The sequence below is a fragment of the Protopterus annectens genome, chromosome 10.part0 (assembly GCF_019279795.1).
Source record: "Protopterus annectens isolate FY-2018-M chromosome 10.part0, PAN1.0, whole genome shotgun sequence".
Lineage (NCBI taxonomy): Eukaryota > Metazoa > Chordata > Ceratodontiformes > Protopteridae > Protopterus > Protopterus annectens.
The window spans coordinates 68,890,039-68,917,533 of NC_056744.1; the positions used below are offsets into that span (position 1 = coordinate 68,890,039).

The following is a 27,495-nucleotide window of genomic DNA, read 5'->3' on the forward strand; positions in this document are numbered from 1 at the left end:
CTGGCATTGATAGGACTGATAGAATAAATATGTCTGGCAGTCAGGGGTTAAAGAAGTGTTCCGAATGTGGACACAAACTCCCACCCCAGGATCCACATACATTGTGTTTTTACTGTTTGGGCACTGGCCATGTGGGCACTCTGTGTCAAGCTTGTGCCTCCTTCAGCTCTAGGGCTGTCCAGACCAAGAGGGACATGCAAATAGTCAAGGGCCTTCTCTCCCGCAGACAAGGTCTACAACTACTGCAACTTCTGTATCCTCTTGAGTCCTCTTCTCCAGCCAACAAGGATAAGCAGGTTAAAGACAACCCTAAGGAGAAAGAAAAAGAGACTGAAAAGGATAAATCAGATTCTGAAAGACTGAGGAAACATTGCCCAGATCTGAAAAATCCTTCAGTGGTCAGAACTGACAGTTTCTCTCCAGATCTAATGAGTGCAAGATTACACTCATCCATAAGTCTCACAATTATTTAGCCAACGTGTGGTGTATAGATATATATATATATATATATATATATATATATATATATATATATATATATATATATATATATATATATATATATATATATATATATATATATATATATATATGTATATATATATATATATATATATACACATACTTGATGCTATCCAAGTTGTTCTCCATCCAGACATTAACCAAGCCTGACCCTGCTTAGTTCCAAAATCAAACACAGTCAGGTACATTAAGACTACTACAACCACAATATAAAAAGCACTCAAAAGAATTAATTAAGATGATAATGCCTTAATTTTTAATAAATGTGATGGAAAGTATATTGTTTAAACCTGGCCAAGCACAAAAATGTAATTCTAACTGGCAAAATAACTCCTTCTTCTTCAAAATGAACATCCACAGGCTCCCTCTGGTGTCTAATTCGACATTGTCAATGGCCATAAACTTAAAAGAATGTGTTGGATATCCTATAATATGTCAAGCCAAGGCATTATTAGGATTCTTTCTCCTAATACCATATAAGTGTTCATAGACTCTGTCCTTTAATCTACGTTCCATGTTACTAATATAATAGCATGGACAATCATTACAGCTGGCTAACTATACTAGGGCTTTGGATTCACAATTGAATTTTTTATATATTTGATATCCCCTGTTTCTTATAATAAACCTGTCATCCCACAAATAAATCCACAATAATTACAAAAAACGCATTTCATCATCCCCACATTCTGTCTGTTATACATTTTTAATGTATTTTTCTAATACTGTTTTTTAAATTCTTACCTCTATGAATTTTGTGCGTCATAGGTTCATAGGTGTGTACTAGGCTAATGGCCCTGGAGACTTTACAAGCCTAGCCCATAGGATTACTATGGCATTGTGTCACCTGACCTTAGTTCCCAGTGCCTCTGTCAAGTAGAGCCACTGGAGTGATCCCCAGGGTGAATTTAATATTTCACATCAACTCATCAAGATTTCTGTTGAAGAGGGCAAGTGAGGTGCTCTGCTTGACATGTATGGGAAGTCTATTTCATAGCATGGGCAGTCCCTGGGTTATGAACCTGTCCCGACAGCATGTTCTGTTCATTGTGGTAATGAGGTTGAGGTCTCAGGAGCATGTGGTGCGGAGGAATTGTGATTTCTTTAGATGTAGCATTTCTAACAGAGCTGGGTCAGACATGGCTTTGTAATTCAAGCAGAGATCACTTCTAAGTAGGTGATATGAGACAGAATAGTTGGAGTTTTTTGAGTCTGTCCATATAGGACGTGTTTAAGGCCTGGGATCCTCTTTGTGAGGTACTTTTGTGGCCTCTCCAGTTGTTGCAGGTGTCTAGTGAGGTACATGCCAAATGGGGCATTGTACTCAATTATTGGCCTAATGAGGGAAGAGTAGAGGGAGACAATGACCTCTTTCTTCCAGGATGCAAAACCCTTAGTAATGAGATGTGCCACATAGAAGGACTTTCTGACCACAGTGCCAATGTGGTGGTCAAAAGAGAGGTTGCTGTCAACCTGTGTTGCCAGATCTCTTATAACACCTTCTGTGTTCAGTGGACTACCATCTATGTGGTAATTCATGGGAACCAGGTTTTTCCCAAAGGGGATGATGACACATTTTTTGGCACTGAGCATAAGGCCATGGTTTTGACACTAGTTGTTGGTCTCAGTGAGGCTTTTCTGTAGAATGTCAACATCACTTGGGGAGTTAATAATAGCTCCCAACTTGCAATTGTCTGTGAAGTTTGTCAGCCAGAGTCCCTTCATGTTGGTCTGGACTTCAGAGAAGTAGATACCAAACAAGAGGGCCCAAGACCGAACCCTGTGGGCCTTCACTCATGACTGGTCGACAGTCTGACTTGGAGTCAGCTACTTTCACACTGTGGGTTCTATTTGTGAGCCAGTTTGCAACCCACCTAGTGATACAGGGGTTGATGCCTAGCTTGGTGAGTTTTTCTATGATTCCTGAGTGGGGAATGGTATCAAGGGTCTGGCCAGATCAAGATAGGCTGTATGAACCACTTTGCCTTCATCCACAGCTCTGGTGACTGACTCAAAGAAGACGACTAGGTTGAGCACACATGATCTACCCTTCACAAAACAAAACTGTGTGTGATACAGAGTTTGGAGATTCCCTATATCCTTGTTTATTAGGTCTATGATGATACATTCCACAGCTTTGCATATCAGACTCATCAGGCTAATAGGGCAATAGTTCCCAGGGTCTGTAGTCGCTCCTCATTTGTGGAGAGGGATGACTGTAGTGGTGTGCCATTCAGTAGGGACAAATCCTGAGGTGAGGCTGTGATTGAACAGGGCACACAGGTGAGGTGTCAGTTCACTATGTAGTTCGTGTGGAACACAGCCAGAGATATTGTCAGCTCCCATAGAAGCTGTATTTTTGGCCTTGGACAGTGCTGTTTTAACCTGTGCAGCAGTAATACTGGGGGGTCTGGCAATCTACTGGCATTGTGATTGGTCCTTTGGGGAGGAGAGAGGGGTAAAGTTGGCACTGAATCTGTCAGCTAATATAGTGGCAATATCTGTTGGCTCGGTACAGCAACTGGCAATCTACTGGTATTGTGATTGGTCCTTTGGGGAGGAGAGAGGGGTAAAGTTGGCACTGAATTTGTCAGCCAATATATTGGCAATATCTGTTGGCTCGGTACAGCAGGTACCATTGTGCAGTAGCTCAGAGCAAATCTGGGTATTGCCATGGAGATTCTTTACATAACTATAGAAGGCCTTGTGGTTGTCTTTACTATCTGCTGAAATTCTGTTTCCATAGCTAGCTTTAGAGGATTTGATTTAATGAGGGATCTCAACTTTTTGTTGAGGCTGGATAAAGGAGTTTTTCCAGTCTTGGGACTTCACCTTATTCCGCATCAGTTTCCTCCTTCTGTTGTAGAGTTTGATTATGGCAGGGGACCACCAGATTGGCTTGCTTTTTTGGAGGAGAGCATCTTGGTTCTATTGGGTATGGCGAGATCCATGCATTTGTGTACGTGTTCGTACAGTGCATTGGTGTAGGATTCAGCAGTCATGCAACTATTCTCCATTTGCATGGGTGCCGTGAAGTTAGCCACCTCTGTTTTTAGGAGCCCAGAGTTAGCTTTGGAGAAGTTTTTCATGCTGGTTACCTTTGCGGTGGGGGGGGGGGTGGATGTGAGGGATGTAGATTTCCAAGATGATTAGTTGTGGTCAGATCTAACCAGGGAGGAGTTGACTATTGGTGTAGAGCAAAGATCACCCATGTTAGCAATGACCAGGTCAAGGGTGTTGCTATCTCTAGTGGGGGTAAGAACGAGCTGGTCCACAGCATTGGAATTAATGAATTCCAGGAAATGTTGGGCAAGTGTATTGGTACATAAGTAGTTTTCCCAGTTAATGGAGGGGTAGTTGAAGTCACCCAGTATGAGAGTGTTAGGTTGGACCCTAATATTCTCAGGGTACTTAGGAATGTGGAGTGTGAGTCTTGGGACATGGTTGGGGACCTATAACAGGCTACGACCAGAATCGCCGTCTTACCCAATGTTAGCTGCACCTGAAGTATCTCTGATGCGTTATGTTGGGCTACCAGTCTGGAGTTGTGCACATCCTTTATGAATATGGAAACACCACCGCCTTTGGAGCTTCGGTCCAAGTTTTGGGGCCGAAAGGTGTGAATTGAGTATAGCCTGGTAGTGCAGGGGTGCTTTCTGCTGCCTTAAACCAGGTCTCTGTAACAGCACAAATGTCGATGTTGTCCATTTTAAGGAGTACTTAGAGTGAGTGCATTTTGAGATTTAGACTTCTAGCGTTGAGCAGCATGACCCTCAGATTGCATTTGTTTGTAGCTGTTACGGTGATAATTTAGTCTTTGGAACACCGCCTAAAAAAGGCACTATAGGGGTGGCAAGAGCCTTGGCCAGTATCCAGAAGTCCAGGGGGTGACAGATGCAGGCCATCTCTGGTAAAGCATCGAGGTCTGTCAATCATGTCATCCCAGGCCAACAGATATTGAATCCCTTTAGAATGACACCAGAATCTTATCCAGTTGTTGAAGTCAATCATTTTCTGCTTGTACAGTGGTATCATTCTGGGTGATGGGTAGGATGCTGCTCAGGGCTAGGGTTATACCCACCTGGGTTACATAATCCGAAAGCTCCTCCATGTTTCTTTTCATGTAGTCCAGGGAGGTACATCTCAGGTCATTCACACCCAAATATACAATGACAGAGTGTTTTGCCTTAGGGGCTTTGGCCGAGTGGCACACTGTTTAGGAGAGTTATGTGTCTCGTGATTAGTGTTGTGTTGTGATGGCCAAGTGCATTTCTGCCTTGGAGGTCTCTGCTGTTTGGGTAGATTTTTATTGAGATCCTCCATGAAGGTGGCTGTATGGCTTCTGTTTTTATGTGAAGGCAGTGCTGGTCTGTGTTCTGGAGGGCTGTGTGTTCCATGTTGTGTGGTGCAAGTGTTGACCTTCTCCTCTTAATAAGCTATTCCAGTCTTGGCTGAAGAGTGCGTGGCTTCCAATTTGGATGTATAAGTGCATCTCTCACAAGTCTGAGTGTTGGGAGGTAAGAGGAGAGGGTTGTCAGTGTACATGAGGTAGATGCTACACTGCCTCACGATGCCCAAGTTCACCAGGTTAAAAGGAGGAAGCACAGGGAACTAACCTTTAGACATGCCTGGAGGGGTGGTCATTAATAATAAGTACTGGAGTTGTTTCCTTATAGAACATTGCTACAAGAATCTGGTAAAGTGCTAGAGTAATAAGCTTGTAAAAGTGTAGGAGAGGAGAGAACTAGCAGATCTTAAGAGCAGACTTTGGCACCGCTCAGAAGCTAACCATCAGTCCTGGATACAGCAAATCTGTATCTGGACAAGACTAGTTACAGGAAAGGCAGAAAACAAGCGCAAACATGGGCTTTTAAACCAGAAAGTTGAAAGAGATGGAAAAATTGCCCAAACAGCCAATAATCTACAATTTCCAGGCCAGACACCACTCCTCTTGTGTTAGATAGGCTACCTAGTGCTTATCACTCCCATTGATAAGCTAGAAGGCTTCCCTCCAGCACAGAAAGGCTTGGAGGGGGCTCAGAAGCTTACATACAGTCCTGGATACAGCAAATCTGTATATGGACTAGACTAGTTACAGGAAAGGCAGGAAAAGTGCAAACGTGGGCTTTTAAACCAGAAAGTTGAAAGAGATGGAAAAACTGCCCAAAGGGCCAATAAACTGCAAGTTCTGGGCCAAAAACCACTCTTCTTGTGGTAGATGGGCTACCTAGTGCTTACCACTTCCACTGACAAGCTAGAAGGCTTCCCTCCAATACAGAAAGGCTTTTAAACTAAAAACAACCAATAAAATAATTTGTTCAATATTGGATTTATATATATATATATATATATATATATATATATATATATATATATATATATATATATGTGTGTGTGTGTGTATACATTTTATTGATGGAAATAATAATTAACAAGTTATTTTTAGGACTTTCTTTAAACTATTTGTAAATTATTGTTATATGATATTTAGTTATATATAAACATATTTATGTGAATTTTATTTGTATTAAGAAGACGTGGTGGGGATTTCTATGTGGTCATAGTTTTACACAAATGCAAGTGTAAATGTTGTTCATATAAGTACGTACACATTTAAATGTGCTTATTCCTATGCATATAGTTTGAGCTGCTCTGATTGGACAATACTGCATGATGTCACAGTTAAATTCGTTATATAAATACCTGTTAATTTCAATTGGCTTTATCTGATGAAGCCTACGTGTATAAGTGGACGAAAGCACTTATCATTTTAATTTGAGTATTAAATAAATTATTTTTAACATTCTGGAGGTGTCTAGTATCTATCCTGTTGCCAGGAGTTATATTGGAGTTTGTCTTCATTCATGTTTTTAAATTAATGACTGACTGTAATCATCCATGAATTACTAGGGAAGGAAAAAGGAAACATCGAGGATGTTCTGACCACACAGGGACAGGTATGGGGTATGGGTGTTTGTGCACATGTGTATGTTTGAATATGTGTATTGTGTGTGAGAGAGTGAATGAGGGAGGCTGCCTGTGCTAATATGATGTGGCTGCTGCCACTGCTAATTACTGCAGGAAGTGCTGATATGCAGAAGCGTAGCTGGTTCAACCAGCACCATGGGCTGGTACTATAAATGAGCATTTGCCCGCCTCAACTCAGGATTTAACCTTGAATAAAATTATTATATCATTGTTTTTCTATTTTAGTACTATTTTATATACATATAAAGAAGTTCATAGATAAGCACTAGGTTGGCTTCTTTCGTGGGCCATTTTAAGCCTAGGTAATTTCCCTCAAAAGTGAGAATTGAACCTTATGAGGTAAAAACACTTTAACCATTGTGATAACTTCCAACTTATAAAAATGGATAGATAGATAGACTGATAGATAGATAGATAGATAGATAGATAGATAGATAGATAGATAGATAGATAGATAGAAATATATAGCAGTACTGCACAACATAATGCATATTATTGTATTCTAACATTTGCATATGGAAGTAGATAAAGCAGTCTTTGCCTTAATCCTAACAGTGATTAAATTGCTATGTTTTGGGGACAGCAAAGGTTGTGGCACTCATCTTTCTCACTAGCGCAGAACTAGGCAAATACACATTGTGGTCCAGTTCATCACTAGACTCTTACAAAGAAGTCTAGTGATGAAGTGGAAAAATCACAGTACCATTAGACAATGGGCCGCCAAGGTGGTAACTATATTGCAATTCCATTTGTTCTTTTTTATAGTCTCTGTAGCTCTGAGTATGTCAGTTCATTTCTTTGTTCTCAGTGGAATAATAACATGGTTAGGAAAGTCAAAATAAATAATAATAAATGAATAAGTAAATGACTAAGTAAACTACTGACTTCTTTTGAAAAAAAGTATTAATTATAAGTTGATATATAATAAAGACATGAAAGCAGTATAGCACAAATTGTTAATGCTATGAGATGTGATTTATTTCTAGTTTCTTTATATAAGCACAGAGCCTATCTGCTGATTTAAGTTTCACCCAATAAAGATTTATTGGTAGGAAGTGAAGGTATTTTTAATCATAACAAGAAGATTTGTTGTTTTGGTACAAAGAAAGTGAAGCTATATTTATTTGCAAAAGTGAAAAAATTGTGATTGCAACAAGACTTATTTTCACCATTGTTTGGTGTTTAATTTACAAATATTTCTTACTAGTACTGCTTGGTGTTTTAGCTTAGCTCAAAAGGCTATTCTTTCATTTCTTTCATATTTTTTCTAGTTGTTTTGACCTGAATAGTTGGACCATCTCCACTATTTAAGCTTACTAAACTTCAAGGTGCTCACAGTGCTTCATTTCGAAGCTTGAATGCTATGAGATGTTAGAAAACTTCTTCTTGTAGACCTGAATTAATTCTTTCAGTTTCCCTTACCATACTGTATGCCAGTGAGAAAGTTACTTAGCCATTATAACAAACCTCATGAATCACTCCTGAAAAGACATTTGTTCATACCTGGCACCGAGTTAATAAGTTTAAAAAGCTTATCTACTAGTTCATCAAGTATATCTTCGGTGATCAATATTTTCTTTGAAACTTACAAACTCCCCTCCCCCAGGTTGTGTGACCTCAAAAGTTGTTATACTCAATAAGGGGGTTCCTTGGATCAAAACTGCCTACATGAGTTGGGTGAGGGGTTGCTCCTTTACTTCCAGCAGGGTCAGTAATTTAATTATTTGGGTGGGAGTGTCATTTGCTCAAGATGGACATGAAGAATGATGCCATAACATTTAGAAAGTACCCCAAGACAGAAGAGACAGACCATACTGTTAGCCTTCTCATAAACTAGGAAACAGACAACTGAATATTTTTAATGCTTCCTCCATGAAAGCCTTATACCAGCAGGTGAAGGAGGCCTAAGTAAGCAGAGCTGATAATTTCGGGTTCATATTACATTATCGAAATTCCAAAAGGTCGAACACCAGATGTTCGAACTCGGAAGATCGAAATGTAATAACATCAAAACATCAGAAAAGCAATTTTTTTCCCAGGGAAAAAATCTGATGTTCCGAAAAACACATACACAACACAAGCACACCAAAAACCTTATAAACCTACACTAAACCTTACATACACAACTACCTATGCACTAACCTTAACCCAAACCCTAACCCTAAGGTCTGTCACTATGACACACTTACCTTACCCACGCCTTAACCCTAAAGTCCGTCACTATCACGCACTTACCTTACCCGCACCCTATCCCCAACCTCCATCACAATCACACACTTACTTAACCCATTCCATAACCTTCGCACCACAGTGGAGAAAATGCCGAAGCCGCAGAAACATCCAACTGAAATTTGGACTTCCGCGGCTTCAACGTTTTCACCTTTTGAACTTCCAGGTTTGAACTTCAGGTGTTCGACCTTCTGGAAGTTCGATTAGGTAATAGGAACTCGATAATTTCTATATAACTTCTGATTGTTTTACATGTGGACACTACTCAAAGCTGAAAACTGGCTCTCCGATATAACCGCAGTAAGAGGCAGTATCAAACGTTTCCTCATTTCAAACCACTAATATAGTGTTCGTTATTTATTGGTTGAATGTACTGTAAAACCTTAAAAGCAATAACATGATTTGCTGAATTACTAAACCTAAACATAAACCTGAGCAAACATGCATATTCTATATAGACATAATTATAGGACTGAATCCCAGACCATAGAGTTGCAAAGTAAAAACCTTGATCTTCAAGACACTGCACCCCTTATGCAACAAATTAAGCCCAAATAAATTATATGTAGTTTGTTTGCATGCTGCAGAAATTTTCAAATTACAAAAGATTGATGACTGTTTTTTTTTCTGCGTAATCTGTAAAAATTATCTATGTCAATTTCATGAGGATGTGTGTCATGTTGGAAATGTGGTGCTGCACAAAGTTGTTCTAGACAGAGGTAAGGAATGGTCCTGGTATAACTGTGTGGGGAATATTGGTAGTGACAAGAAATGTCACATGGGTAAGCCACATATAACAATTTGTTCTCTCTTGGAAATATGGCTTTTAAACCAAAGATGACAGTGCCAGCTCTTTTCTTGAGGCAGTTACCTTTTTGAGCAACAGTACTGGATTCCAGTGTTAGGAGAATAAAACAAATCTTAACTACCCCATGTTGTCATTAATGAGAAGCCATGAGATTCAGTGAATAGCTGGTCATTTGACTTAGTCCACGTCCATGGGGAGAACAGTAGAGGAAAATGTGAACTACAGTATAAAGTGGGGGTCAGAAAAATCCACAATAATTTTTACTTTTATTTTTCTATCTCCTTGGTAGATGATGACGGGAAGACACAAGATTTATAGTGGCTTAATTTCTTACTATTATCAAATGTCTAACTATGGCTCTGCGACATAAATTAAGTGAAGGACAAATGGTGTTGAGCAAGCACATTCTTTGACTCATCTCTGAGGAGATGTATACCAGAGCCATCTGTCTCTGCGAGTAGGTATGTGTCTGTGGTGCAGCTGTCATTTGCAGTAGTGTTAAACAGGTTCAAGGTTTCAGTCTTGATTGTTAAGAACATGAAGATAAAGAAATAAATGCTTCTTCTAAACAGGATGGGGTACAGCATCTAACAATGGGGGAAGGAAGGGTGCAGCATGGATGTTTTATTCACAGGAAAGGCTGCATGGCTGATTTAGATGACAGCACACATATGTTTCTTCCAGGAAGTACAGGAAGAAAAAGTCTATGTGAGCAAGTAAAACATTTACATTCTACATAGTCCTCTACTGTTTTTCAGTTAATGTTCCTTTTAAGTAAGAGTTTATACCAAGGTTTGCATGGCTACAGTACCAAAAAGAAGACAGGATATGGATAGTTTGGTCACGAATGAGCTGCTTCATCCTGTAGCCATGGGTTTGAATCTATCAGTTGCCCTTTGCCTTCTGTGTGATTTTGAGCAGATCACCTAACCAAACAGCACTTACGGGTCACCCCTATAAACAGACAATGGTGGCCCTAGAGGAATTATACTGTTAACAAATGAATAAAATAAACTAAAAAAAAAATTTGGTGATGTCTGTCAGTTAGTGCAGAGGTTTAAGGCTATGAGCTGTTAACAAGCTGCTTCCTGTGGTCCTGAGCCTCAATTTACCCACTTCCCAAACTTGTACAAGTAATTTAACTAGACAGTTGGGAAACAAGCTAGAATTGTAAATGGTCTCCTAAACCACAAGCTTAGAATCTACCTATGAACTTATGATGCCCCAAGGATGCACAGACCCAACCTATTCCATATAGGTAAAAGTGTAGCCACATAAGAAATATTCTGTTCTGTGCATAAAACTTGTATCAGAGGTAACATAAGTAAACTCTGAGGTGAACATTATTTGTTGTCATATTTGCAGCCTTTTTACTTAGTTCACAGTGCAGATGTTGACATTTATATGTTAAACTGCAGTCTGTGCTGCCTTGCTCACTCTGGTGTGATTAATGACTGCTGCATCGTCTTTCAGGCAGCAAAGATGGGGATGGGGCTCCACCTGTGCGCAGGACCTGCATCCAATCAAAATGCTGCTAAATCATGTCTAAGAATGAAGCTTAGTCCCTGGAGGAGCACTGAGATGGAGAGGGGGTGAAAAGATGATGACCATCTCCCTGTTCTCAGAATGAAGACATCCATGTACCCACATTAGTGTGCAGTCTCCAGATGGTGGCTGGGGAATTGTTCTGAATGGCACTGGTGCATGTAGATGTGTTGCCATTACACTTTATACTGTGCTTCACTTTTCTCATTCTATTTGAAAAATCAGCTTAGTTTTCGATTTTATGAAAGTATAATTTTCACTTTTAACAAGTGAGAAGACAGTGCAGTCCATCTATTTCTTCTGATGTGCTGAACTAGTTGTTAGAACGAGTGTGTGTGTGTGTGTGTGTGTGTGTGTGTGTGTGTGTGTGTGTGTGTGTGTGTGGTGTGTTTATGCAGACGTATATATATATATATATATATATATATATATATAAACACATAAAATGTAAAACTGACCAGAAATGTTGGGGAAATGAGAAATGTTTAGATACAGACAAGGTGTGTGAATGTCAACACTCTTAACACTCTTAAAGCAGCATTTCAGTTTCTGTTGTGTTTTAGGAGTGAGAACAGCCAGACATGTGGGGGTTGGAGGGGATGGTGAAGTTGGCAACAGCTAAGATACAGAGGTGTTGGGACAGGCTTCAGATTAATTTACATTGATATATTAGCTATTGTGGGGCACTGGGTCTGTGTACTGCTGATTTTTTTAAGCATTTTTCCTTTTTCACCCGTTACCTAGGCAACTTCTTTCACTGTAGACATAAAAGAAAAAAATATAAAAGGCTTTGCTGTCTCAGCAGCCACAAAACAATGAAACTTGTTCATATCTAGGGTCATCTGTAAAAGCTGTTCAAAATTTTTTAATGTACCATCATGGAAAGTAAGCTCCCATCCCAGCTCTTGTCAGTTTACATATGATTTCTATCAGGGTAAAGAAATGAAACACAGTGATTTCCAGCTTTGTTTGGTTGTATGTCACAGACTTTTGTTCTTTAAGATTCTTGGCAGGTTTCCTGCCTGGGAGGGAAACTGTGGCATGACCTCTGGCACAACAACCTATCCCACATCAACTCCGGTGTTTTACATTTGGCTTGTGGCTTTTACTAGCTCATATGTTGAGTAATTTATCAAATCTTTACTCTTTTGACTTAGGAACAAATAGAATGAAAGAGTTCACAAAGTAGACTTTTGGGAATGTTCATTTCTAATTTAAATTGCCTAACTGTGGGGTATTTTCTTGCACACTTCAGTGGAACAGATACCAAAAAAGCTCTATTAATACTTCATGGGCTACTAATTTCCTTCCTGACCTTTTTTGGTTTCAGAGTGACCCTTAGACAAGTTCTGTATGCAGTGAATGCCATCGTTTGACACAGGCTCAGGGTTAAGGGGTGACAATGATGCCTCTATAGCTTCTAATCAGGTCCTGGTTGCAGTTTGACAGTGGGGGTTGGTGGGGGTGGATGGAATTTGTTTGCCTCTCAAAAGACTTGGGTGGCACAATAAGGGAGGCCTGGGGTCTCACATTAAGGCAAAAGCAGCCTGCAGACAGCTTAAGTATTTGCCATGCAGGGTTCTTTGTGAAGGGATGTCTATAGAAATTAAGGCATTATGAATGCCCCCATAAGCCTTATTAGACAAAACAAATCAACCTGGCAGTTGGATATCCTGAGTTCAGCAGTAATTCAGAAAAGTATATTTTTACTGTTCTCTCTCTCTTTCTGAAGTCTAACTTGTTTTCATTTTTTCTTCTTTGTACAGACTGTGACACATACTGCAAGGCCTCAAAAGGAAAACTTAAGATTAACATGAAAAAATACTGCAAGAAAGATTATGGTGAGTAGCCCATCTCCTATAAAAGAAAATAACTGCATTGTATTCAGAGTTCTCAACATGGATCCCTTGAAAATCACATATTTAATAGAGCTAAGTTCACCACTGCCAGCTCTGAAGCATTGAATATTAAGCTTAACTTTGGTCTAAGTGTAGTATATAATGGAAATTTGACACATCTGGCACATGTATTTCCGATATATATTTCCTTAAGTTCAGACTTTGTATGGGTGCATCCATTCCAACATATAAACATTGATTTGCCAGTTAATATGACATTGAAGTATCCAATTTTTAGAAATTTTACAGAATTAAACATTTGGGGCAGAGAATTATACTGGGTAAAATGACTAAACTGTGATGATATGGATAATGGAAACAAATTTGTAATGTTCTTAACCACTTTACTTGTCCACACAAGGAATTGTTAGTAACATTGTACCACAGCAAACAATGTCCCTTCATTGACTTCATACACTGCCACATTCATTAACTTCCAGTTTATTACCTTGCCTGCTTTCATTGAGATACTGAAACTTAACATAAACCCTCAGGTGCAAGCAGGTTAGGGCAGCATAGTTGCACTGACCACTTTTGACATCCTGACTGCTGTCTCTGGAATGGATAATATATCCCAGCTATGGGATATGTTAATCTCATGTTTGAATACAAGTGAAAGTCTGTTCTGTAAGATTTCCTTCTCTTCAAAAACTCATGGGGTTCTCCTGGTACTAGCAGGAAAAATCGAAAACAGGCTTTTCTAATACTACAGAAAGTGTCATGAACTGTTTGCCCAGTTATTACTAATTGCCAGTATCCAAGAATGTTACAGCTAGGTTTAACAGAAAAACCATAGAGACTTTGGATTTCATGGTGTGCCAAAGCAGGAGAAAAAAAAAAGACATCTTCTGAAACTAAAATTTTTCCATGCACCCCAGAAATATAACCTGCATGAAATACAGAGCAAGTGGCTCTACTGAGTTCTCAAACATGCTGTTGAGAGTGTCAAAGAATGCATGTTATAACACAGCATGCCAGTTACAGCTGGTGTTCTGCATAAATTTTCCTTAATTATGTATCGGTAGGAATGCACAAACGGTCAGGAAGATAAGAACAATTGGCATTATAGCCTTTAAAAGAAAAGAGATTTCAGTCACATAATGACTACACTTGGTGATGCATTCATTTCTTGTAAATATGCAAAACAGTACTGAATAAATGAAAAAGTGAAGGCATCTTTTGGTTAAAGTTTGGAGACAAAGGATGAAGAAGGAATGCTACGTGTTAATGAAGACTTTCTGACTGGCAACACAGCAGGAAGCCAATTAAGGAGACGGGGTTTCCTCAGTTATGTATGGCAGTGGAGTATTGCTTTCCAAAAACTGTGCTAGTTAACTTTAATTTTGTTACTGTTGGTTTTGATTAAAGTTAGAAAGACACAAGCTATGTTACACTAGTGAGTGAAACTGTTACAAGTATCATTTGAATCATTTTATCTAATTTCTGTGGAGCTACAATGGCCTGGAAATCTATCAGGTTTTGTGCAAAGCTAAATTGCCTGCAGCAACTAAAGCTCGCAAAGAAGATACAGGCTGATGTTCAGAAACTGAAGCTAAAGGGAAATTAATAATAGTATTACATTTGTGTAGGCATTCACATCTTTCTTTATTTCTTTTACAAACTAAGTAAAGGGGTCTGCCTACCTGATTTCTTTCTGCACACTTTTAAGTATGGAAAGAAAGACTGGTTAAGTGTTCAGTGATATACTGGATAATCAGAAAATCAAAACCAGTGAGGAAAAGAAAAACATAAAATTTTAAACACCAATTTACATTAATCGAAGGATGGAACTTTATTCTTAAAACATCAAAAAAGGATTACCGTTTCAGGTAGTGATTTAAGTAGTGAGTAGCTAATATAAGTGTGAATAGTATTAATTTACATCATGAAGATTAAAAACAGGCTTTTCTCCTTTTTGATCAAGTGTAAAGTGAGTGAGGTTTCAAATCATCACAGTTCCCTAATAGGCAACTCATCAATTGTTGTTCCCACTGGGAATGGCTACAGCATGGTTTCTATTTCTGCATTGGCATTCACTGAAAGCTTTACAGCTTTCTTTTTTCTGCATTTATGGTCATGTAGCTAGTACATATAGGTAAGATGGTGTGGGTGGAGCAAAGGCCAGGCACACCAGGGAGGACAGAAGACTTTGCACTTTCCGACAAAGAATAGAAGAATAACTAAAACATATTGATTAGATATATTTTAAGAAACTACATAGTAGTTACAAAAGATTTCCTCCTATCATGAACTGGTCACATGACTTTCTGGTGACATATCTGTTGAAACAGAGTGATAGCAGTTCATGTGTAAAGTGCTGCAAATCCACTTCTAATTTATATTACCCGAAATGACCTGAATAGAAATGTTTGTTCTTGCCACTATTCAGATATCCACATTTTCTTCCATAAGACCTACAAGTAAAATTATTGTGACTTCCTTATACTTCACATATTTTAATGACAGTGGGTGGAATCATGAAGATTCTCATTTTATAGGTTCATAGGTTGGTATTAGGCTATTGGCCCTATGGCCTATACAACCCTAGCCATAACAATTCCCTGGATATTTCTTCCCACAATATTTACTTCCTTGGACCCCTGTCTAGCAGGGTGACTGATGTGATCCCCGAGGTGAATTTCCTATCTCCCATCCAATCGTCAAGGTTCCTTTTGAAGAGGGCCAAGGAGGCACTCTGCTTGACATGTATGGGCAGTCTATTCCAGAGTATGGAGAGTCTCTGGGTCAGGAACCTATCCCTCCAGCATGTTTTGTCCATTGTGATGACAAGGTTTAGATCCCTGGAGCATGTGGCTCCGAGGGATTGGCATTTCTTTAAGTGGAGCATGTCCAACAGCTCAGGGTTTGACATGGCCTTGTATGTTAAGCAGAGATTGCCTCTGAGTAGACGATATGCCACAGAGTATAGCTGGAGTTTTTTTAGATGGTCAGCATAGGGCATCTGCTTTAGGCCTGTGATTCTTTTAGTGAGGTATTTCTGCAGCCTTTCCAGCTGTTGCAGATGTCTTGTGAGGTACATACCAAACGGGTGTCGTACTCTACAATGGGTCTAATGAGGATGAGGGATGAGTACAGTGGGACAATGACCTCCTTTTTTTCTGGATGAAAAGCCCTTAGTGATGAGGTGTGCCACATAGAAGGATTTCTTTACTGGTGATGTGGTTATCAAAGGTGAGACCACTGTCCACCTGTATCCCTAAGTCTGTCATCACACTTTCAGTGTTTAGTGTACTGCCACATATGTGGTAATTCATAGGTACATGTTTTTTCCCAAAGGGGATAACTATACATTTTGTGGCATTAAGCTTGAACCCATGGCTCTGGCACCAAGCATCTGTTTCTGTAAGGCCCTTTTGTAGAATATCCACATCATTTAGGGATTCAGTAATGGCTCCCAGTTTACAGTCATCTTCGAACTTTGTTGGCCAGAGTCCCTTAGTGTTGGCCTGTACTTTAGAGAAGTAGATGCCAAACAAGAGCAGTCCCAGGAGTGAACCCTGAGGTACTCCACTTGTCACTTGTCTGGAGCTGGATTTGGATTTGGCTACTTTTACAGTCTGGGTTCTGTCAGTAAGCCAGTTGGCAACCCATTGAGTGACATAGGGATTTATGCTGAAACCCTTACAAATGCCTTCTATGAGCACCTCCAGGAATGTATGGATCAAGCAATCCCTAATAAAATCAAGACCTTTTCCACCAAAGGCAGGCGCCCGGTCTGGTGGACTCAACTCTACAACTACTACATGACAGAGCAAAATCCTAAATGGGAAGGCATCTCTGATCAATACTAGCAAAAAACTACGATCACTCATAAAATCATCCAAGGCCAACTTTGAAAGAAAAATTAATGACACAAAGACAATCATAAAGCCTTCTTTAGCTATGTTAGAAACCTGGGTGGAAACTCCCAGATATGCTCAGAAATAGTCAAAATGATAAAAATCACTGAACCCACAGACATTGCCAACATACTGGCAGACAGGTTCAGTGCAAATTTCTCCTAATATCTATCCCACCAGAGTCTAGCCTCCCAAACATCTCAGATGCCCAGGTGAGAGCTCTTCTCTCTAAAGCAAAACACAGCATCAATGGGACGGACGGTGTCCCCGGCTGTGTGCTAACTCAATGAAAAGCTCACCAGCTTAGATGTAAACCCATATGTCACAAGATGGGTTGCAAACTGGCAAGGACAGAACACACAGGGTTAGAGTTCCTGGTGCCATGTCAGACTCTGAGTCAGTCACCCCTCTTGTTCGGCATTTATTTTTCTGAAGTGCAGGCAAACATAGGGGGATTGGCTGACAAAATTTGCAGATGACTGCAAACTGGGCACCATAATTGACACTCCATCAGACACAGACATCCTCCAGAAAGGTCTCATAGAAATGGATAACTGGTGCCAGAGCCATGGCCTTAAGCTAAATGCCAAAAATGTATAGTCATACCCTTTGGGAAAAACAAGGTAAACCACATAGGTGGTAATCCATTAAACACGGAAGAAGTTATCAGGGACCTGGGGACCCAAGTTGACAGTAACCTCTCTTTTGACACTCATATTGCCAAAGTGGTTAGGAAGACCTTCTACATTGCCCACCTGATCATGCATCCAGATCAGGAGACCTGTACTCTTCACTTATCAGACCAATGATTGACTGCAGCAGTTGGAAAGACCCCAAAAGTTCCTCACCAAAAGGATAAAGGCTCAAACATATGGATGCCCGACTGAAGAAACTCCAGCTCTATTCGGTGATCTGTGCCTGACATACAAGGCCATGTCCAACCCGAATTAATGGACATGCTCCACCTCAAAATCCAAATCCAAGAGACTTAAACCTCAACACGGATATAAATAGGACGTGCTGGAGGGACAGATTCATCACCCAGAGACTCCTACACTATGGAACAGAATCCCAGTCCATGTGAGGCAGAGCCTCACTGACTCTGTTCAAGAGAAATCTTGGATGGGAGATCGATCATCTCTGTATCACTGCTGGACAGAGGCACAGCAAACTAATGGGTATAGTATTCTCATCCTAAGGGGTGGTGAAAGCCACACACACTCTGGCTAGGCTTATAAATGCCCTAGGGCAGATAGCCTAGTATGAACCTATGAACCTATGAACCTTAGTAAGTTTATCTATGATTCCAGAGTGGGGGATGGTGTTGAAGGCCTTGGCGAGGTCCAGATAGGCTGTGCGGTCGCCTTACCCTCGTCCAAAGCTCTGAAGACTGATTCAAAGAAGTTAATCAGGTTCAGGAGACAAGATCAGCCCTTCATGAACCCAAACTGTGTGGGGTCCAGTGTTTGAAGGTTGCCAATGTCTTTGTTTATAAGTTCCATGATAATGCGTTCCATGCCCTTGCAGATCAGGCTCATCAGACTGATGGGGCAGTAGTTCCCGGGATCCAAGGTGGATCCCCCCTAGTGGATTTTATATAGCTTAGGGTCACACTAAGCATTCTAGATACACTCTGCTTTAGCTAAGTGCAATCTGCATATTTGAACACCTTAATGTAACTACCCATTCCAGTTGTGGTTCTTAAACATGCATCATTTTAAGACTAAGATGCATACCATTGTATTTTTAATGGAAAGGCATGTTACAGCATGATCTGGTGGTATAACAACACTTAATGGTATAACAGAATAAGTTAGTATAACAGAATAAGTTGGGATGAGGTACTGAGGCAGCACATGAGGTTGTGGCTGGCCTGCATCCTGAAATCTAAGTCTCTAATGAAACTGTGAATCTGGTGTGCTGGCGGTCAGAGTCACATACCTGCTGGGATCATACTCCACTACATTATGGATTGCATCTGCCCCCAGTGCTATATGGCCTTTACATTAGGAAAAATAAGGAGTAATTTCTGAACAGCCTTGTGATATACACTGCAACGTGCTGTATAGTATTTCATTGGCAAATCTGCGTCAGTCAGATGCACACATTTGCACTATAAACCTCCCATCTAGTATAACCAATAGTAACTCTATGCCACAGTTTAAAATCCTACTAAAATCACATTTAATAGACACTTGGCTTTGCCCTTGTAACCATCCTGGCTAACCCCACTCTTAGCACTTCTAATCTAATACTACTATTCAGCTTCATTATCCAAAGTCTACTCAGTGTCACCTACACACAAACATTCATGCATTAAAATAACTCCTGTTCTCTTCATCTCTCTGAACCATGCAGAATCATGCAGGAGTCAAACTTACCCACCTCTACACAATAGTACGTTTCCAGCATTTAGCTCTGTACATATGCATTGTGGATGTCTCCAAGTATTTTTATTTGCTCTAGCCACTAAACTATTTTTTTCTATGTATCTCACCATGTATACGTTACTTACCTTTTATAAAAATCTGCTTGCTCTATTGCAATTGACAACTATGATTACCTGTATAAAAATGTGCTTTTCTTTATTACTTTAATTGTATAAACTTATATGTGCTTACTGTATTCAGGAGTGGCCTTAGGTCAACTGGTCCCCCAGGCAAAAAGCCTCCATGGCACCCCCCCCACCTCACCACCCGGTGCCCTCATCCTGGTCTACCTACACCAAATAAATAGTGGAAAAGTGCCCCTGCTAGGGCAGTGCCCTAGGTGATCCCTAGTTGGCCTATGCCTAAGGCCAGCTATGACTGTATTATTTAATTCTTACTACTTATAATTGGAGCATTTCTCCCTGGGCCTCTGTTGAAAAAAGGACCTATGTCCAGTCGGACTTTCACAGTAAACAAATGTTAAATATACATATATATATATATATATATATATATATATATATATATATATATATATATATATATATATATATATATATATATATATATATATATATATATATATATATATATATATATATAATATATATCTATATATATATATATATATATATATATATATATATGATTCCACTTCAGAATTTCGAATTACTGAAAACTTGAACTTCATATGGTCGAGACCATATGATCGAGTTTTCAGAAACTCGAAATTCCAAAGTGAAATACCCAAAGACATCGTTTCTGCAGGGGGCAGGCCCCCTTGCACCCCCCCACCCCCCTACTTAAATATACCAACTCCGAGATCGCACTGACTGGGGAAAAGGGAGATCTCCTGTTACACACCGTATGCAGAAGCGCAGAATGTGAGATTTCCCATTGCCTCACTATAGTGCGATCACGGAGATGGTATATTTAAGTAGAGATGGTGCAGGGGGGCTTGTCCCCCTACAGAAAGGATGTGTTTGGGTATTTTTTTTTTAATTTCACTTCAGAATTTCGAGTTTCTGAAAACTCGATCATATGGTCTCGACCATATGAAGTTCAGGTTTTCAGTAATTCGAGATTCTGAACTGAAACCATATATATACATAGACTAGCACATGTGGACACACACACACAAAATTCAAACATAAGGGTAAGGATGATACTCTTAAGACAAATTATCAGAATGCTGTTTTCCTGGTTCCAGAAGTCTGGTTTGGAAATGTAGTATTTTAAAAGGGAATATCAGCTGTGTTTTTAATCACCTTAGCTTTCACTACTGTCTCCCACTTTAGCTTCAAAGTTTTCCTCTGTTCATCATTAACATTTGTATGTCTATGTCATAACACTAGAAACAAAAGCTACAAAATCATTCAAAGTGTTATAGTAATTTGTTTCTTTATGTATTTATATTTTCTAGAAAAGTATCCAAACTGATATACACTAAATCTAACAGGTACACTGTAAACAATAGGGGAGCCAAAATTAAGCCCTGATACCCCAAAGGTCAGTGGTTGGGTGGCTTCTGGAGTAACTTGTGTCTAACCACCTGCTGAGTACACCCTTAAAAGTAAAGGGCAAACCAGACATGGATTCTGGGTGAAAGTCCATGGTGGATATGCAGTTGGTCAGGGTGAATTCCATGTTCCACTGTGTCAGAAGTATGTGTGAGACCAAGAATGACAATGTGGAAATAATGGATTATGTCTTATTATTAGCAGATCATGCATAACTTAAAAGGGTTGCCTCATTCCTGTGGTTAGGCCTGTAGCCAGACTGTTGAAAATTCAGCAGGTCATAAGAAGCTAAATAAAGATGCACCTTCTCAATACCCTTAACTATAAAAGGTCACATAAGCCTAACCTCAGTGGTACCAACACACCTCTCACACACTAGCCATTCCTAAGTGCGACCTCTTTTCCTGACCATATAAATTTACCTAACACTATGGATGGACAATTTCCCACAGTTTCTCCAGTCAGCTTGGTCAACATGGACATCCTTAGGCAGTGTAGCAACTGCCTCATGTTCACTAACAACCCTCTACTCCTAATCCACACAAACTCAGCACATGAGAGATGCAACTATATTAACAACCTTAAATCCATGCTCTCTCACACACCAGTCAGTATATATGACATTGAGCAGATTGTCAGCATGCACACCTCACCTTCTACTCCACTCAAACCCACATCACACATACCTACATATGTGGAGGTCCTCACCAGAATTATACCTAAACACCAGAGACCTCCCAAACACAAACACAAGCACTCTACACATAATATTTCCTCTGCAGAACACAATACCCATAATAGCTCATGCACCAGTGTCCTACCTGTTAAGCCCTTAAGGCAAAACACAATACCAAACATGTTAGTCATAGGTGACTCCATCATGAGGCACACAGATGTCCCTCTCATGAGGCTGGATAAGGAGAAGGTCATGGTCAGCTGGGGTCGATATTAAAACATCGAATGCTTAAAACAGTGAATGATGTTTAATCGACCCTATTTCAGCGAAAGCTGAAAATGTCAACACCTCAGAACAGCGATTTCTTTCCTAGGAAAAGAAATCACTATTCCAAACAAAAAAAAAACAGTAAACAGTTCCAAACACATACATACTTACCTTAACCCTAATTCTACCCCCAAACAAAAAGTAAACAGCTGAAAACACATATGCACTTAACACAACCGTACATCTAATGCAAAAAAAAAAGTAAACACTTTAAAACATATGCACTTACCTTAACCCGCACCCTAACCCTAAGGTCAGTAACTGTTACTCATTTACGTTCAGGATCTATACCGGATAAGGGAATCTCTGAGACCACACTACAGTGCAGAACACGGCAAAGTAACAAAGCGGTCACATGACTTCTTTCCCAGGGAAAGAATTCACTGAACAGCCACTTCCCTGTTTTGCCTGTTCGCTGTTTAAGGGTCGATGAAAACGCATTCGACAAAATGCTTTTTCGTCGTTCTAATAGGAACCCATCAGATGTCTGTCAGGTGCCAGGATCCACCATATCACACATGCACCCAAGTCTCTCAAAAACAGGTACTGTTATGACTCTGTGATAGTCCATGTTGGTGAGAATGACTTGAGATGTACCTCTCCGGACCATATGAAGAGAGACATGACTGAGCTCTTGGACTGTGTGTCTCAGGCTGGTATGTCCCTAGCCTTAAGCAGCATTTTACCTTCACCTAGGATGATGCCTCAATGCAAACAGAACATGATTGACTTCAATAATTGTCTTAGCTTTTGGTGTCATTCTAAGGGGATACAGTATCTGTCAGCCTGGGCTGACATGATTGACAGACCATGATGCTTTGCTAGAGATAGTCTTCATCTGTCATCCCTGGGATTTCAGCTACTGGCTAAGGATCTTGCCACCCCCATAGTGCCTTTTTTATGCAGTGTCTCTAGGACAAAATTCCCGATGTAAAAACTCCATCTAAACACAACCACAAGGTTACGCTGCTAAACACTAGGAGTCTTAACATGAAACTGCTCTCACTGGCAGTAGTCCTCACCTTGGAAGACATAGACATTTGTGCAGTCACGGAGACCTAGTTCAAGGCTGTGGAGACCACCCCAGCCATACCAGGCTACACCTCCTTCCACATGTTCAGACCACAAACTGAAGGCATACGCATAGGCATAAAGGAGCCAGTGTATCAATATTCATTAAAGATAAATACACCTCCAGACTGGTTAAACACTATGATTTCCTGGAGATACTTCATGTACAATTATTTGTTGGTAGGACACCTATTTAAGTCATTGCCAGCTACAGGACCCCTCCATGAATCAGGACACCCACTCTGCCTATTTGGATCTACTTGAGTCTATCAAGATATATCCGAACACCATGGTTTTGGGCGACTTTAACTACCCATCCATTGACTGGATAAATTACTTGTGCTCTAACTCTCTTGGCCAAATGTTTCTCGACTTTGTTAACTTCAGTGCCCTGGACCAGCTGGTTGAAACTCCCAACAAAGGGTACCAACATCTTTGACCTGGTGCTTAGCAATATGGAGGAGCACTGTAGCACCCCCAATTTTAGGTCTTCCCTAGTAAGATCTGACCACAAATTAGTCTCATTCAATGTAACTAACACACCTGACACCCCCCCCAACAGCAACTAAACTAAACAACGTCTCCAAAGCAGACTATAACCTCTTACACATATAGCTTTGCCACACTTCCCCCTCAGATGGAACTGGCAACTATGTCAAGCTCTACACCAATGCTTTATACAAACACCTGTATAACTGTATTGACTCAGCTGTACCTGATAGGACCAAAACAAGCTCCTCAAGGAAGAGCAAACCTGCCTGATGGACAACTGCCATTAACAGGCTTTACAATAAGAGGAAGAAATTGCTGTCTAAGAGTAAGAGGGAGCAAGCCCTAAACTGGAAACACTCCCTCCTCAGCTTAAACAAGCAAATAACACTTCTTGTGAAGTCCTCCAAAAAACTTTGATTCCAAAATAGCTTCCTCAACTAAGGACAACCATAAGGCATTCTTTAGTTACATCCATAACCTAAAAGGAAAGGCCCAAATTTATGCTGAACTGGTAGTTAATGATATCACATAAACTGACCCTGTGGATATAGCCAACCTGTTAGCCAACATGTTCTTTGAAAACGTCACTCCCCTGTCCCCACCACACGTACCTCATGACATCCTTACCACCTGTCCTCTACCTTGTATCTCTAAAGAGCAAGTCATAAACGCCCTCTCTAAGGCCAAAAATACAGCCTCTGTGGGACCTGATAACATCCCAGGTTGCATCCTACATGGACTCAAACAAGAATTAGCAACACCACTGGGTACTCTTTTCAATCATAGTCTAAGCACTGGCTTCATTTCAGCTGAATAGAAAACGGCCAATGTTATTCCTTTGCACAAAGGTGGTGCTTCCACTGACCCCAGAAACTATAGACCTATTAGCCTGACTAGCTTTATCTGCAAGACCATGGAGCAAATCATCATGGACCTTATCAACAAAGATATAGGTAATCTCCAAACACTTGACCCTAATTAGTTTGGATTTGTCAAAGGGAGATCATGCCTGTTAAACTTGGTGGACTTCTTCGAGACAGTCACAAAGGCCCTCAATGAGGGGAAATCTGTGCATACAGCCTACCTAGACTTAACCAAGGCTTTTGACACTATCCCCCACTCAGGCATCATTAACAAACTCACCCAACTAGGTATCAACCCTTATATTATTAGATGGGTTGCTAACTGGCACACTGATAGAGCCCATATAGTCAAAATAGGGGAATCCACCTCCAACAACAGACCTGTAACCAGTGATATTCCACAGGGATCAATACAGGGACCTCTACTGTTTGGAATCTATTTCTCCAAATTACAAGCTAAAACTAAAGGTATGTGGTTGACAAAGCTTGCTGAAAACTGCAAACTGGGAACAGTCATAGAATCTTCAAATGATGTCAACATCCTAGAAAAGGGTCTTACACAAACAAATTATTGGTGCCAAAGTCATAGCCTTAAACTCAATGCAAAAAAATGTATTATTATCCTTTTTGGTAAGTACAATATTCCTGCTAACTACCACATCAATAACAACACACTAAGTATGCACTCAGTGGTGAGAGACCTGGGCTCACAGGTTGACCGCAACCTTACCTTTGATCACCATGTCTCCACAGTGGTAAGAAAAGCATTTTATATTGCTCATCTCATAAGTAAGTGCATTGCATCCAGATAAACAGAAGTTATAACCTCTGTGTACTTTTCCCACATCAGGCTAATAATTGAGTACAATGCCCCTTTTTGTATGTACCTTTCGAAGCACCTGCAGCAATTGGAAGAGACAACAAAGTTTCCTCACAAGGAAAATTCAAGGTCTTCAGCATCTGCCCTATGTGGATTATCTGAAAGGAATGGCACTTTATTTTGTTTCATACAGAGTACTCAGAAGCGATCTATGCCTTGTATATAAGACAATCTTTGACCATGGTTTACTGGACATGCTGCATATCTGCAAGTCAAATGGTACATGGGTCACTGGCTCTAAAGACCTTAATCTGGTATGTGACATTAATTGAGCCTGCTGGAAGGACAGATTTGTCTCCTAGAGGTTACCACACCTTTGGAATAGACTCCCACTTCATGTCAAAAAGAGCACCTCATTGGCCCTCTTCAAATGTAGTCTGGACGATAGGAAGGGTAACCTTAAATTCACCCCAGGGGCTCCACCTGTGTCCCTCTTGGACAGGGGCAAGTGGTTCTGATCATAGAAATAAGGGTAGAATGTGACTAGGCTTGTAAGAGCCCTAGGGCCATTAGCCTAATAACGTCCTATGATCCTATTTAAGGTGGCCATTTTCCAGACTTGGAAGATCTAAAAAGGTTTCTTATTTAGTTAGTTAGTTTGTTAACCACATAAGATAAAAACAGAGAGAACATTTTATTTATTTGTTTATTTATTTGCTGGCCAGGTTAGTCCCTCTAGGTTAAAGGCCTCTTTTCAGTGGAGACTCAAGGTACTAGATCTTTAAATCCACAAATCCACATGAGCCAGCACAAACTTAAACTAATGGGATCTCAATTTAACATCTCATTGAAGGCTGGCACACTCAAAAGAATCATTATGGAAAATTTGCGAATTAAAAACAAAATCCAGATTTTGCATTAAAAAACACTTTGTTTTTCTCAGTATAACTCAGCCCAATATATAGCAATTTCACAGTTAGTAGTTTTAGTAAGGGGTACAAAGGAACAACCCTTCAATTAGAGACATAGGACAGGTGGTTTGCTCTAAATTGATTAGTTCTTTGAGTTTTGCAAGTACTGAAATTTTCAGTGTTCTGAAATTTCACCTTTCAAAGAACTGCTACTGCCATTCAAAAATGTTTTCTCAGTAGTATGTTGTATAACCTGTTAATACTGACAGTGATGGGTGAATCAATTTTTAACATAATCCTTGAAATCATGGGTTCATTGGTTCATTGGTAGGTACTAGGCTATAGGCCCTAGGGCCTATATAAGCCTAGCCAAAAGGTACCCTGGCTTTCGCCACCCAAGAAAATGATTTTCCTGTGCCACTGTCGAGCAGAGCCACAGAAGTGATCCCCGGGGTGAATTTCCTATCTCCCATCCAATCATCAAGATTTTTCTTAAAGAGTGCTAATGAGGAGCTTTGTTTGATATAGATAGGTAGTTTGTTCCAGAGTATGGGAAGTCCCTGGGACAGGAATCTATCCCTCAAGCATGTTCTGTTTATTGTGATGACAAGGTTTAGGTCCCTAGAGTATGTAGCTCAGAGGGATTGGGATTTCTTTAAGTGGAGCATGCCCAAAAGCTCTGGGTTTGACATACCTTTGTGTGTTAGGCAGAGATCGCCTCTGAGTAGGCAATATGTGATGGAGTAAAGCTGCAGTTTTTTGAGACAGTCTGCATAGACATCTGTTTGAGGCCAGTAATCCTCTTTGTGAGGTATTTCTGCGGCCTTTCCAGTTGTTGTAGATGTCTTGTGAGGTACATACCAAAAGGGGCATTGTACTCTATAATGGGTCTAATGAGTGATGAATAGAGGAGAACAATGACCTCTTTTTTCCTGGATGAGAAACCTTTTGTGATGAGGTGTGCCACATAGAAGGATTTCCTGACTACTGTGGTGATGTGATTATCAAAGGAGAGACTACTGTCCACCTGTGTCCCAAGGTCTCTTATCACACTTTCGGTGTTAAGTAGACTACCGCCTATGTGGTAGTTCATGGGTACAGAGTTTTTACCAAAAGGGATGACAATGCACTTTTTGGCACTGAGCTTGAGGCCATGGCTTTGACACCAGGCATCTGTCTCAGTGAGGCCCTTTTGTAGGATGTCCACATCTTTTGGAGTTTTGATTATGGCTCCTAGTTTGCAGTCATCTGGAAACTTCTTTCACAAACTTCTTTAGCCAAAGACCTTCTGTATTAGCCTGTACTTCAGAGAAGTAGATACCAAACAGGAGAGGACCCAGGACTGAACCCTGTGGTACTCCACTTGTCACTGGTCTGAAGTTGGATTTGGGGTCTGCTACTTTCACAGTGTGGGTTCTGTCAGTGAGTTAGTTGGCAACCCATCTTGTGTCATAGGGATTTATACCTAGTTTAGTGAGTTTATCTAAAATTCCAAAGTGGGGGTTGTTGTTGAAAGCCTTGGTGAGATCTAGATAG

At 40.2% G+C, this 27,495-nt stretch overlaps 1 protein-coding gene across 2 annotated transcripts in view; it reads left to right on the plus strand.

Moving 5' to 3' along the window:
* The window catches only part of NTN1 (netrin 1), a 1,578,910-nt gene that overhangs the window by 1,173,927 nt on the left and 377,488 nt on the right, over positions 1–27,495 (plus strand). For both annotated transcript variants that reach the window (XM_044085027.1, XM_044085026.1), the window contains exon 6: positions 12,859–12,933. In XM_044085027.1, coding sequence (XP_043940962.1) covers positions 12,859–12,933 — 75 coding nt within the window. The remainder of the gene's footprint in view (positions 1–12,858; positions 12,934–27,495) is intronic.